This window comes from Chenopodium album, chromosome 8, assembly GCF_948465745.1.
Source record: "Chenopodium album chromosome 8, dcCheAlbu1.1, whole genome shotgun sequence".
Lineage (NCBI taxonomy): Eukaryota > Viridiplantae > Streptophyta > Magnoliopsida > Caryophyllales > Amaranthaceae > Chenopodium > Chenopodium album.
In genome coordinates this window covers 59,906,839-59,920,974 of record NC_137841.1, presented here as the reverse complement: position 1 = coordinate 59,920,974, position 14,136 = coordinate 59,906,839, and the positions used below count along the sequence as shown (strand labels likewise).

General features: G+C 32.1%; 1 protein-coding gene across 1 annotated transcript; it reads right to left on the bottom strand.

Annotated features, from left to right (window-relative positions):
• Window positions 1–4,024: 4,024 nt before the first annotated feature.
• LOC145556187 (mitochondrial hydrolase YKR070W-like) lies at window positions 4,025–11,452 on the bottom strand. The gene is made up of 12 exons (XM_081617829.1): window positions 11,323–11,452; window positions 11,117–11,217; window positions 10,939–10,974; window positions 9,186–9,259; window positions 9,002–9,042; window positions 8,133–8,204; window positions 7,839–8,040; window positions 6,716–6,811; window positions 6,012–6,079; window positions 4,839–5,049; window positions 4,491–4,574; window positions 4,025–4,392 (listed from the first exon to the last, which is right to left on the bottom strand). Exons 1-12 carry the CDS (start codon window positions 11,379–11,381, stop codon window positions 4,309–4,311), a joined length of 1,128 nt encoding a protein of 375 aa, XP_081473955.1. The 5' UTR covers window positions 11,382–11,452; the 3' UTR covers window positions 4,025–4,308.
• Between the last annotated feature and the right edge of the window lie 2,684 nt (window positions 11,453–14,136).

Sequence of the window (14,136 nt, the reverse complement as noted above, 5' to 3'; positions counted from 1 at the left end):
CTAGAAGGTATTAACCCACCTCTTACTGTATTAACATTGTCATTTTATTCTGATTTGGTTTGTTTTTCTAAGTAAGATAATGTTGTGCAGGAATAAGGAGGGTATGTATGGTTAGAATAGCAACAAGAATGGAGAATGCAAAGTCTTAGAATGATGAAGACATAAATCCAAAAATTGTGAAGCTAGTGAAAGAAATAGGAAAAGCTAGCTCAAAATGCAGAGTATTCAAGTCCAGCCCAGGTGAATATGAAATTCAGGAGGGAAGATCACAATTTCCTCTCAGCTTAAACAAGAAAGTTTGTTCTTGTGGGGCATGGCAACTGACAGGTGTGCCTTGTAGGCATGCCATTAGGGCTTGCATTGATGCCAAGTTGGACCCACATGACTTTGTCAGTTCCTGGTACTCTGTGAAGACTTATAAGCAAGCTTATAGTGTCTGCATCAACCCAATTCCTGACACAGAGCAATGGCCTGCAGATGAGTCAGGTAGAATCATCATGCCTCCTAAGATGAAGAGGGGAATTGGAAGACCAAGCAGGAACAGAAAGAGGGAAGAAGGTGAGGAGCAACCTGGAAAAAGGTCAAAAACAGTGAAATGCAGCAAATGTGGTTGCTTTGGGCATAATAAGACAACCTGCAAGGGAGGCTTAACAGGAAAAGAGTTGAAGACAAATGAGCCTGTTGTCATCAAGAACCCTAGGGTCAGAGACCAAAGTAATGCAGCAAAGGCAGCAAAGCAATCTGAAGCACTTGGATCTCAGTCTGCAGCAACTCAACCTTCAGCATCTCAAGCAGCAGCTTCAACCAAAAAAACTAAGGGAAAGAAGGGCAGACCCTCAGCTGAGCAACAAACAGTGCTGACAGCCTCACAGTTGCCTAGCCAACCAATCCAGATGTCTCAAGGAAACTCTCAAAGCTAGCAAGTGTTCTGTTTTGCAAAGTAGTAGCAAATGCTTTTTTGGTGATTTGGATAGAAAGTCAAAATTTGTAGTCAACTCTATATGTTTTGGATTTTTTTGCTGAACTTACATGGTAATGTTGAAGAATTATGCCATTTTGTCTATATTAAGAATGGTGGCCACATTTTGAATGATTTTCCAGACTTTAAAGAATGTTGGCAACTGATGCCATTTTGTTCAGCTTGTTAATTTTAGTTGATCTCAATGATTGATTCATTCAAAACCAAGAAAATACAACCTTACTCAATCAAAATGCAAATTATTTTTCCATTTTCATTCAAAACCAAGAAAATACAACCTTACTTTTATAATTTGTTCCTAGTACACTTAGTCTCTGAAGTACGTGGCAACTAAATACACAATGCTCATTTCAGGGTTACAAACAGTAAAATAAGATACATCACAAGAGCAATTCTAACAACCATATAAACATAGCTTGCAAACTCATATGCTTTGTCTGTGAAATCAATAAATTCCTCTCTTAATACTCTCAAATTGGATGATTCTTCATGATTGGCTATAATTTGATCTTCAGGAACCCACATGAACAAACCACAATGCCTGCACTTGTAATATGATCTCCCTGGATTCGAAATTGAGTCAGACACCCTAATATCAGCAAGTCTTGGTGGATTACAATTGCATTGAATTCGTCTCACCCACATGGACCTCCCAAATCTGCTGCCAGAAGAGGAACCACTGCCTGCAGAACCAGCCATGTCAGAACAGCAGGGACCAACAGAAATAAAAAGAAAAGAAGAAGAGGTGAGCTCGAAAAAATGGAGGGGAAATTTTATGGAGAATAGAAGAGGGAAAGTGGGGTTTTATAGGGAGAAAATAAGGTTTGGGAAGTTGGAGGGAAATAACAGCAACATTAAGGGGGAAATTTTGGAGGGAAATGATTAAAAAAATGGGGGTATATTAGTCATTTCATCTATTACTAAGCCTAAAATGTGAATAAAATAAGTTATTAACGTCTTATTAACAGACTTAATCACGTCAATTATAAAGTCAAAACCTCAAGTGTATCAGCAGGAAGTCAAAAAAAAAATGTGGTACCGCTGAGAAAAGTCAATACCTGGAGTGTATCAATGGGAATTTCCCAAAAAAAAAACATATTGTAACGTGAAGGTGGAAAACATTTGCTATAAAATATAAATTGCTAGCATACTTACGAATAATATAATATCTAGCATCAATATTTGATACGTGTTAACTAATATTATAAAATAAATACCTTTGGACTTTTTTTTCTTGGATAGTATACTTACGGAGTGATCAATATAATAGTTTCGTTTAGAGTATGGTGCTGATAACGTATTATAAAATAAGGGGAAAAGGGAGAAGATTAGAGAGAGATGTAGATGGGAATTGTATTGTCTATATTCATCCATTTCATGACCATCTATATATATACAAGATGTGAACATTGTAACTTATATGGACAATGAAGAGTCCATTCATGAGAGGGTTAATGTGGACTAATGACAAAGGAGGGTTACAAGGATGCTATTAAGACCATACTTAAGGTGGTCATAAAAGAGATAATTACAAGCTATAATGGCCATACATTATTATTTTGTAACAGTTTTGAAATAATCGAAAGAATATTTTATTTTTAGAATTGAAATAATCGAAAGAATCTTTTATTTTTAGAAGACCCGGCAAAGATCATTTTATACATAATAATTTTTCCTATTTTTAATACACTTTTAATCATTCAAACCTTACTATAATTTATCAGCTCTATTGGTTTTTTATTCACTTTGATGCGTGCAAAAGATAAATAAAACTTTTATTTAGAGGTGGAGGGAGTAAATTTGAGCTAAAATTTCATTATTTGAGAGATTGGAACTAAATTGAAATTCTATATAAAAAAATTAACTAGAACAAGACCTATTTTTTATTGGGGGAGGGGGGATTATGAGTTAGGAGTCTTGTGACTTGTGCATTGGACATTTTATGTGGGGTTTAAGTAGGAGATGTAGCATTTCACCCCTTTATTTTGGGGAGAAATTGATTTTATTACTCGTTTGTTCTTTTGAATTGAACTAATCTAAATCGATATGTCGTAATTGGACACTAAAATAATGTTTCAGGCTTGGTAAAGAAAATAATAGAGTTGTATTAAATTGAATTAGTTTGGACTAAATAATGAAGTTGAAGTGAAATAAATAGAAATGTTGATGAGCAAGTCTGAAAGAAACTGGTCTAATTTGCTCTCTTAAAATGACACGTGTTTGTTCCGATCTTACTCAAAAGAGTCGAATCTCATTTGTTCTCTTAAAATGAAACGTGAATGGTCTGATCTTAGTCATAACAGTCACATCTCATTTGCCATCCTGAAATGACACATGTTAATTCTGATCTTACTCAAAAGAGTAAGGTCTCACTTATTCTATTGAAATGAAATGTGTATGATCTGACCTTACTAAAAAAATTCAGGTCTCATTTCCTATCTTAAAATGACACGTGTTTGTTCTTTTTTTTTTTTAAAAAAACTATCAGTCTCATTTGCTCTCTTGAAATGACACGTATTTGTTTTTATCTTACTCAAAACAGTTGGATCTCATTTGTCCTCTTAAAATGACACGTGTTTATTTTGATCTTATTTAATTGCCCCGAGGCTCATTTGTTCTCTTGACATAAATATATGTTATGACCTTACTCTGTATTAAAGTCTAGTTTGATTTGGCGGAATATTTGGAATTTGGTACCCCCTCCGTCTCTAAATTACATTCCTACTTCTAGCATTTATTTCTCACACAATAGAGAGAAGTAGGAATGTAATTTAGGGACGGAAAGGAGTAATGTTTAATTTAATGTGCTAGTTTGACTTAGTCATATTTTTGTAATGATGCATAAGAAAAAACATAATTCCATTATGTCCAATTCATATTAACTTGTACTTGTATATGTTTAAACTACCTCCATTTTTAAAATTCCTTTACCCTTTCCATTTTTAATCGTTTCTAAGTTTCTTAACTTTCTTTACATGTAACACCCCTGATTATGTGAGTCATGAAAATGACTTTTGCACTGTACATTACTGATTAAAGACAAAATAATCTTATATTGTACTTCGTTCTTCATATTGTACTTGTTCAGTGACAATGAATTTAAAACCAATAATATCAGATGCAACCAATTTATCAAATTGAATAATCTAACAAACATTTAAAGCATATAATCACCTATAATCCTAGAATTTCACATCCTTGCTGTAGAGAGAACTACAGATGATGACACAATTCTAAAATTGGGTATAATTTCTATATGAATCAAAAAGAATGGTGATGTGCTTCGAGTCGGTTGCTCGTACATGCTTCTTAGCTTTGTGATGCTAAAATCAACCAGATGAACACCCTGATCGGCCTGAAGAGAATTCTTTCTCTAAAATGAAATCAACAGCATCTTCCACTGTATCCACAACCTGAAAAAAATTAACCAATATAAAATTACAAACTTGATTTCTATTACACCAATAATCATTCATACATATCTCTACATTATGTGACTCATTTGACTTACCAGATCTGCGGGATACTCTTGGTGATTTCCTTTCCCTTGGAACATACCTGTTCGGGTCAAAACAGATATCCAAGGATCTCCAGCCTGAAAGTTGGCAAGATAAATTAATTCAGCAACATGCAGGATTGAAGGAAACTCAGACTTAGGTACTAGTATCCTAGATGACTATGTGTCCGAGTGTTAAACTTGGCTATTATGTGAAAGAATTCTATGGTTTTGCTCACATTGAAGTGTCTTAAGTGCCCAACACATATCAGAGAGTCGAGGATTTGACACAAGAACTCAAGGGGAAGTGAACAGCCTGAGTAACATAAATTACCGGTCAAACGATAACATAGAGAAACTAACCTGTCTTGCACCTTTTATGTCTACTGATGGATTATCACCGACCATGTAAAGAGCACTGAAGTAATTCTTAGATTGATTTATGTTCATGTGACCATCTAGAGACTCATGATTCATATCGCAATGAATTTGTCTTAAAGTGGCTTCTGCATTCTTGAAAGCAATAGGCTCAGGTTTTCCATAAATTACACACTCAAGTGGAGTATGATGAACTCTGCACCAAATGTAAGAGAAGCAAAATAACCCAACTATCAATTTCACATCCCATATCATAAGGTGAATTTAATTTACAAGTTACAAATTGCTCTTAGGTTTAGACAAGCTGATAAAGTAGTTCATTGACCACCAAATACATGCACAATCCCTGTTCCCCTATTCTAATTCCCTATAAAAATTGCTTGTCAAAAGGATGATCACGATTCGTTCAGCCCCAGATCACATGCACACACAACTTTTTTAGCCAATTACTGTATTAGCTTTGCTAAATCTTAGTCTACAATAAGTTACACTCCTTCAGTCCTTCCTGGATGTAAAATCACATTGTAATCATAACTCATAACTCCTCATATTAATGGATTAGAAAGATTCAATCAATATTATCCGTAATGTGAATCAAAAAGTTCTAATATTGGCTACTTGATTGAGAATTTTAACAGTTATATCCAACCGTAGTATAGTGGTAGCGGTTCATACTCATTTTATCTTCATTGATGGCTAGCATCTACTGACCGGGTTTTGTTTGAGTTCAAGTTTGAATTCACTGACTAGTTTTTTTTGTAAGAGGATTTGAAGAAACTTCTTGCGGATTATGTTACTGTAGAGGGCGTATTACTGAATAACTATAGTTCTGCAGAAGAGTACATTTTTTAGTAACCAAGCATCCCAAAACTACATAACCCATGTAACTAATCTGTCATTATTTCTGGTTGAGGATATACCATAAGCCTAATATATTTCCCAAACTTGTCTAGAAAAACATTTTAAATCAAATCTCTATCATTAACCCAAGTATAAGGAATTTAGTAAGAAGAAAACACAAAGACCACGACAAAACTCACCAAATAAGAAAAAAATACCAAAGAGCTCAAGCTGCATGCCAATATGAGTAGAAACAGCTAACAATTATATTGTGAACAAATCTCTCAGAGTTCACTAAAGTGCAGGCTTAGACATTACCTGTGGAATATACTTTCCAGTGCAATCCTAAAGGCTCCCACACCAAGACGTTTATCTGGAAATGCAGCCTAACATTGACAATTTGGCATTTTGCCACCAAAGAGATACATTAACCGATAATAAATTTTATTTTTCTTTATCAATATTAGGGCTGACAACTGGGCTTGTTTCAGTCATGTTCTCTTCATCTTATAAAAAATAGTTAGTAATCAATATTTGTATTGTTCAATACGGAGTAATTCTGATTTAATCAGTAACAATCAGCTCAGTACAGTATATAACTTCAGTTCAATAAAATCAAATGCCCTTATAATGTGTTCCATTGTCCAATCATCCAATGTTAAACTTATCGATAAGCAGAGGGAGTAATAATCATAGGCAATAAATATCGATAGACAAAAGTTTTAAATGGTAATTGGAAGTTTGGAACCAATGTAGCCAATCTGAAACTGTTTGAAAATGGGAAAACTCAATTTTGTTTTAGGCAGGACTATATTCATTTTATATTGAGGTTAACCACAGCTGAAAATCTCCATTGGCTAGTATTTTTTATTAATTTTGCAATTTTTACAAAAATAAAATAAAAACTAGTCTTACTTTGTTCTCAGAAATTTTCGGACAAACATACATTCGCCAAAGTCCAAACACAAAATACGAAAAAGTTCAGCAAAAAAATTAATAATAATAATGAAAAAAAAACCAACCTGATATTCAAGATCATCAGCCGCAAAATATAAGGCTGGTTGACCTCCATTCTCCTGTCCAGAAGGGTCTCCAGTTCTCAAAATATCACAAAGAACCTAAACACAAGATGATCCAATTCAGGACATGAAATCAGAGTAAAGAGAATATACGAAGTAACATGGATTCAAAATTATTGATGGGAAGACTTGAAAAAGACCACAACTTAAAATCCGAAGGTCAGAAGATAATACACAGCAAAATCTACATCAAAGATTAATTTTAATGTGAGGCAAGCTTTATGTGCATATACAGAATATTTTAGAAGAACCAAGTTATGAATGAAGAGGAATTAGAGTAAATTGTAAATACATATATAGATTAAGGTTCTTGTGAAAACCACTCATATTATATCCTTTTACATGGTAGTTTGGGCAGGATAAGGTTAATTAAAATAATTTCATTTCAAAATTTCACCTTAATTAGAGTAAACTACTGCATCGATGATTCATCCTAATGTATAAAATGATATGCTGATAATGACAAATAGCCTTTTTCTTTTTCATTTTGCTGTGACAAACTTCTTGAAGTATTTCTTCTCTAACGAACTTTGAGCATGTTTTACATAAGCATCTTAAATAATGTAATATGAAGCTTACACCACAATAGGAAGAGTTTATTAGAGTAATTAGACACTATCCAAAGAAGTTGAAATAACAAATCAAAATACGAACAGGTTCTTGCAAGATGTCTATTAGCTAACTGTGAAGCTCAAGAAAACCATAGATCTAAATCATCTAATAGCATCAGTATGATTGAAAAAGTTGGTTCATGAGTTGTTACATAACAATGGGGCCTAGGTTAAGAATCCCTTCGAAGACTGGTAAAAATTACCCACTACCTTCATCCCCTAGCTAGTTTGTTATTTCTTGGTGGTTGATTTAGCTTGACATATTTTATTAATGTTAGGCTATTTCATGGAATAATATCAGCTCATTATACTAAGAAAAAGGGAGTAAGCTTAAAGCATAATTACTTCAGTTCCTTAAGAAAAAGGGTGTCAGCATGAAGCTTGATTGCTTCAGTTCCTTTTAAGGCTTCCATTGTGAAAGAAAGTCAGTCTCCTAGGACAAATAAGAGAATTACCTGGATATCCCTTCCCCAGTCAACAGGATCACTCACAATAAATGCTGCCTTAACTTTCTCCATGTACACATCACAGGAAGAAGCCAACTTTGTCAGGGGGCTGCTTCGATCAATTCTGGACGTAGTCGTCCAGTTCTTATATTGTGATACAGGATCAATGTCCTTAAAGAATGATGCATACTCATCTATAGAGAGCACTTTACTGTAAAATGCAAATGGCAACTAAGTAAAGGAAGTCCAAAAGATGCAAGCTAGAATTAGAACTAAGAGGAGAAAATTTTCGATACAACATACTTGAAACCATACTCACTCATTACCATAGCGGGTTCTCCCTTTCCAGTAGCGACAATGAGTTCATCCTGATACCTATGCCAATTGAAGTTGAGAGATTGATGGAAAATAAATTTCAAAATAAAAAGGAAGGGAAATTCAAATATTAGTCACTATAGTAAGTTTACAAGTTAAAGAGTTAGACAATTCTTAGTTATCTACATGCATGTATCAAAGTAATTAAGCTGTTGATATTATCCAGAATTTAGAGTGCACAGAGGAAACAGTTTTTAGGAAAAACAGTGATTTGTTAACTGCGAAGAAAGAACAGATGGGCCAAAGGAGTTTGTTTCTGTTTTATTAACTGTGAAGAAAATTAGAACAGAAAAAGAAAAGGAGAAACAGATCTTGCATTTTAAAAAAGGATATTTTGATTAGAGATTATCTTTCAGCTTGCTAGATCACAGTTAACTTTTTTTTGAAAATGATGAGAGATGATCCAAGGATTTGTTTTGCTTTTCTCTTTCTTTTGCTTCTTTGGGCACAAAGGTTGCCATGTGTAGCAAAGTTTGTATATCATGGCAATATATCGGCTTATATGATACAGTCCATTTCATAATTACAATGACAATTAGTTTCTCTGTTTAACAATTAATACAATAGGAGCAAAGACCGCACATTAACATTTTCATTCATAATCTTTCTTTTTCCTGTTAATTTCACTTGTACTGGTTGACATAGGACACATTAGCTGAAATTAACTATTAAAGAATATACTGTATATATAAAACAAATCATCCAATGATGAAAAAGAAGTCCAGCATATAACAATAAATTTAAATGCCAATGCTAGAAAAGAAAGACAGCTAAATATAAAATGAAATGAAGCTTACCTTCCCAATAGATTCCTAAATAATGAGTGACCTTGTACAATCTGCAATAGTAAAAACAAAAGGAAACTATGCGAAGGTCATATCAGCAAGATAACTGTCACAGAAGGATGGAGGAAAAAATTGTAGTAGAGTCTTACAGTCTGAACTCTGAACAAAACATGATTGATGAAATAGAAGTAGCTACCTGAGAAGGCATAATATTCACGCCTAAAAGTTCACTCAACTCTAATGCTCGTTGTGATTCTGGCACACCACCTCCTATTTGTAAAAATTAACAGTTCACTTCAAGTGTTGCATTCGCTTAGACAATTCTATTAGCATTACAATTTCCATAACACAAAAGCTTCTTATGAGAATATCCGCACATTATGTCCCAATTTCTTATGATATAAGATTTAACACAATTTGACCAATATGCCTCAAGTAGTAGGCAAATGAACTCAGTTGATACAAAACTAAACATCACTTTACCACATTGTCATAAAAGTTGTCAAATGTGACAGAGGAGTACACAAATTAGCTTTGTGTGACAAATGAATACAAATCTTAGCTCGTGTGACTAAGGATAAAACTTGTGACATACAACACTTATTTCTCATCAGATAGGTCATGTAAGGTTTTATTTCATTTTTCTCTAAATTTTGTTGCCTCACTAATCATATTGTTTTCCTTTAACTGTATTTCTCTCTATTCACACCAATTTAACAATAAGAATAAAATAGCATAGCTCTGCTTTTAACCAATGAAACTACAACCTACTACAAGTCTACAACAATACGGTGATAGGATGATACAAATGAAGAACATAATATTTTCTTAAAATGATTTACGCGATTAAAGCTTAGATACTGTAAGGAATAGTAATTTGAGGAAAATGAGAGAGAATTGTGAAGAGCGAGAGACACAAAAGAAGCAAAGTATAATTGGGACAAAAACCGTGACAATACCTTCACAACACATCTAAATTAAGATTAAAGAACAAAGGAAATATGGAGAGGAATACTGATTTACAAAAGAGAAAGAAGAAAGGAAATATTTGAGGTACGGGGAGAATTTTCCCCAACTAGTTAAAGGATGAATGTTAAAAATTCACAGCTTAACTATCTTTGCAAATATAAATATATAGGGTCAAATGTCAAATAACGCTAAGCTTTATACTTATTAGTCAAACTAAGCTTAGTTATATACACATTTGTTAAACAAGATAAACAAACCTAAGTTTTATAATTGTCATAGTCGACAACTTTTATACCAATGTGGCACTAGAGTGTTGAGTTTTATACAAATTCGGTAGATTGGCATTAAATACTTGGTATATGATTCCCAACTTCTCTCCATCACTCGACATAATAGAAGTCATTTCAACTATTACCAATCAAATTCCACCATTAATACAAATTGTAGTCATTCTTTTGGACATTCAACGGAAAGAACAAGTGATTAAGAGACTATATGATCTAGATAGAAGGATTACTTCCAAACTATTGCAAACATACACGATTTCCGTCTGTAATTATGATGAAAAGGTTTTGTAGTCAACAATCATCTTCAAAGACTAACAATTCAAAAGTCAACAAGCTTAGTTAGATGAAGTCTAGGGGTAGTACCCAAATCCTAGGATTGAATCCCATATACATCCTACCCTTTGTAGCTCCTTGAGCACCCAACAAAAATCTTCAAGGACTAATGTCATCCAACTCATACCCCATAACTATGGACAAGACTACAACTAACCTAAGATAAATGAACGGATTAAGATAATTAACTCTTGTTTTTGGTAAAGGGAAATACTTAATTCCAAAAACTAGTAATCTAATCAGCGAAAAGAGCAAAAATTTCCAAATTCAACCACAAAATCCCAAAACCATTTCAAATTATATATAGTGAAATCATCAATCAACAAAACAAAAACAAACAAAAATAAGTAAATATTGTACCATTGGTCAAGAACAGAAAAGGGACCTTCATAGAACCTGAAAAATTGAACAGTAAAATTTATTACTCGTAAATTTAATACTACTAAGTACTCCCTCCGTCCCAATTTAATCAATCACATTATTAATTCAAATTACACTAACAATAGTCGAGGGAGTAAAAAAAAAACATACTACATACCATTTTGGTACAATCTTTGGAGAGCTTGACGAGATCCTCCAATGGGTGTGCCGCCGCGAAGAATAACTCCATCAATATCAAATGCGATTCCAAAGGGTGGACTGAAACAAGAAATAGCAACAAGAAAACACCCATTATAGAAGAAGAAATACAAAGTAAAAATTAGAAGTTAGTTTGGAAAGAAAAGCATAAGATGAAAAGCAGACCATTTGGAGTTGTGGAGAGAAAGAGAAGGAAGCATTTGCATTTGAGGTTGAGAGAACATTGATGGATGGATGCTGGATTGCTCTTGCTTGGCGCCCTGCCTCTATGAAGTATGAACTACAGTCTACAGACTACGGAGTACGTTAATTGTTTTTAGATTTAACTCTCTCTATTTATTTATTTTTTTTTTTTTTTTTGAAATACTTTTAGGGCCTGTTTCGATTAACTGAACTACAGACTACGGAGTACGTTAATTGTTTTTAGATTTAACTCTCTCTATTTATTTTATTTTATTTATTTATTATTTTTTTTAGAAATACTTTTAGGGCCTGTTTCGATTAACTGAACTCAGCTGAACTGAACTGAACTAAACTGAACTGAACTGAGCTGAACTGAACTGAACTGAACTTATTAATTAGTGATTTTTAACTACGGATTAGTGATCTTTGATTATTTATTGATTATTTATTACTATACATATGTGTATATACAAATGTACATATTAAAATATTTACGAAAAATATACTATATAATTATAAAATTTATGGAAAATATATTAAAAACTTGAAACCTCTAAACATTTTAAACACATATACTATTTAATTTAAAAATAAAATAGTATTATGACAAAAGAACACAAAACACTTACATGTATCTAACCCATTTGAACAATGAATTGTATTATTATTATTATTATTATTATTATTACTATTATTATTATTATTATTATTATTATTATTATTATTATTATTATTATTATTATTATTATTATTATTATTATTATTTAGTGATGATGATGATTATTATTATTATTATTTATTGATTATTATTATTAGTATTATTATTATTATTGTTATTATTATTATTATTTATTGATGATTATTATTATTTATTGATTATTATTATTAGTATTATTATTTCAATTATTATTATTATTATTATTATTATTATTATTATTATTATTATTATTATTATTATTATTATTATTATTATTATTATTATTATTATTATTATTATTATTTATTACTTAGCTGCCCCAATTGACAATATTTTGTAACGAATATGTTTCTCTCGGTCCTTTTCCCCAGAGCTTGACAACTTTGGCGGAAATTGATCTTCTCTAATGGTAATCCGCAGCTTGTTTTTTAAAAAAAAGGTGTCAATTGGGGTAACTAGGTCATATTCATTTAAGTCGGATCGATTCGGGAAATTTGAGTCATAGAAAAGTATTGTATCCTTACAAGTCGAAATTTGAATCGGGTTTTTTAGAGTTAAGTCCGATTTGACAAGTTAGTCTGGTCAGTTTTGACACCTAAACTGCACCTAACCAAAATATTATTGAAGTAGCAATCATAGACTACACCCGCATAAACTTAAACAACGTAAATATATTGTTGCATAACTACATTTTTATTATAATTTGATCTCAAATCAGGTAGATTTAACAAATTTAGTAGGGCACCTTAAAAACAGAATATACCTCCAAGAAATTGCAAATCGCCTTCCCACTGCATTGAATTATAACATCATCCGAACGTAGGCCTGCAGAATCAGCAGGAGAGCCCGACATTATCTGTATTAAGTCGCAAAATCACAAAAAATTGATGAAACAAATTTAATAATCTACACCATAAAGTACTAATTTTAATAATATTAATGGGTCAATAAGAATAAACTTTACTACAAAACATCAAGCATGAAGAACTAAAGAAGATAAAGGGAATACTAGAGTACCTTAGATGATAAAGGAAATTAGAATTGTATCCAAGTCTAAAATAAAACATATATCATCATATTGTAAAACGGATGCTTTATTTTTACTATCTCATTTACCAATACACATCTTTACCATTCATTTTAATCATACATATAAAAAAAATAATCTTTTAAAAACGTACATTGAAATAATACCATTGACAATTTACATAATTATACATTTATACTTCCTTTAATAAATAAGCTAAGTTAAAAAAAAAAAAAAAAAAAAAAAAAAAAGGATTATTGGTCATGTGTGGATAAGTTGTCCGTACATTGTCTTTACCCTTATCACTCTCGCTCGGTAGAAGTTGTCATTATAATTACACCTTGGGATATAGCATACAAATCTTGGCACTAAAAAGTTGGGAAACATGATCACACCAGGGACTTTATAATTGTATTCCAACCTCTAAATAAAGATAAAAGTGGTACGTTAGTATCCCATACTTTCTCAATTATTACTAGTTATTGCATTTTGCTTAATTATAAGTTTCACATTAATTGTAACATATCTTAATGAATAATCTATATCTTATACATCAATGTAGGTTCCTCTTTTTATCTCTTCTTATCGATCTTTTGCTTCTACACATAACTAGTTATTACAAAGTTTCTGCATGTATGTTATAATTAATACTCCATCTGTCTCCTTTTGATAGTCCCTTATGGACTAAATTTAGTCTCAAAATATTCACTCCATTTGCTTTTTCCAACAACCATTAATATTAATTTTTTACCCAAACTCCCTCCAATTTGCAATAATATTTGTGCAAATTTAAATTTCTCATGTAAATTTTCTTTTTCCATGCACTTTTATTACTTTCTCTCTCTACTTTTTTACATACCCAATGTCAATTTACTTTTTCAATGTACTTTTACTATTCTTATTTATGTTTATTAATTCCCGTGAAAAAAGCCCATAAGGGACTATCAAAAGGGGACGGAGGGAGTGTAGGGAATTATAGGTACTACGCAGCGGAAAAACATGAATCATATTCATACAGTACCTAATCCCAAGATCTAATGCATAACACATAAAGAACATATAATCGTACATT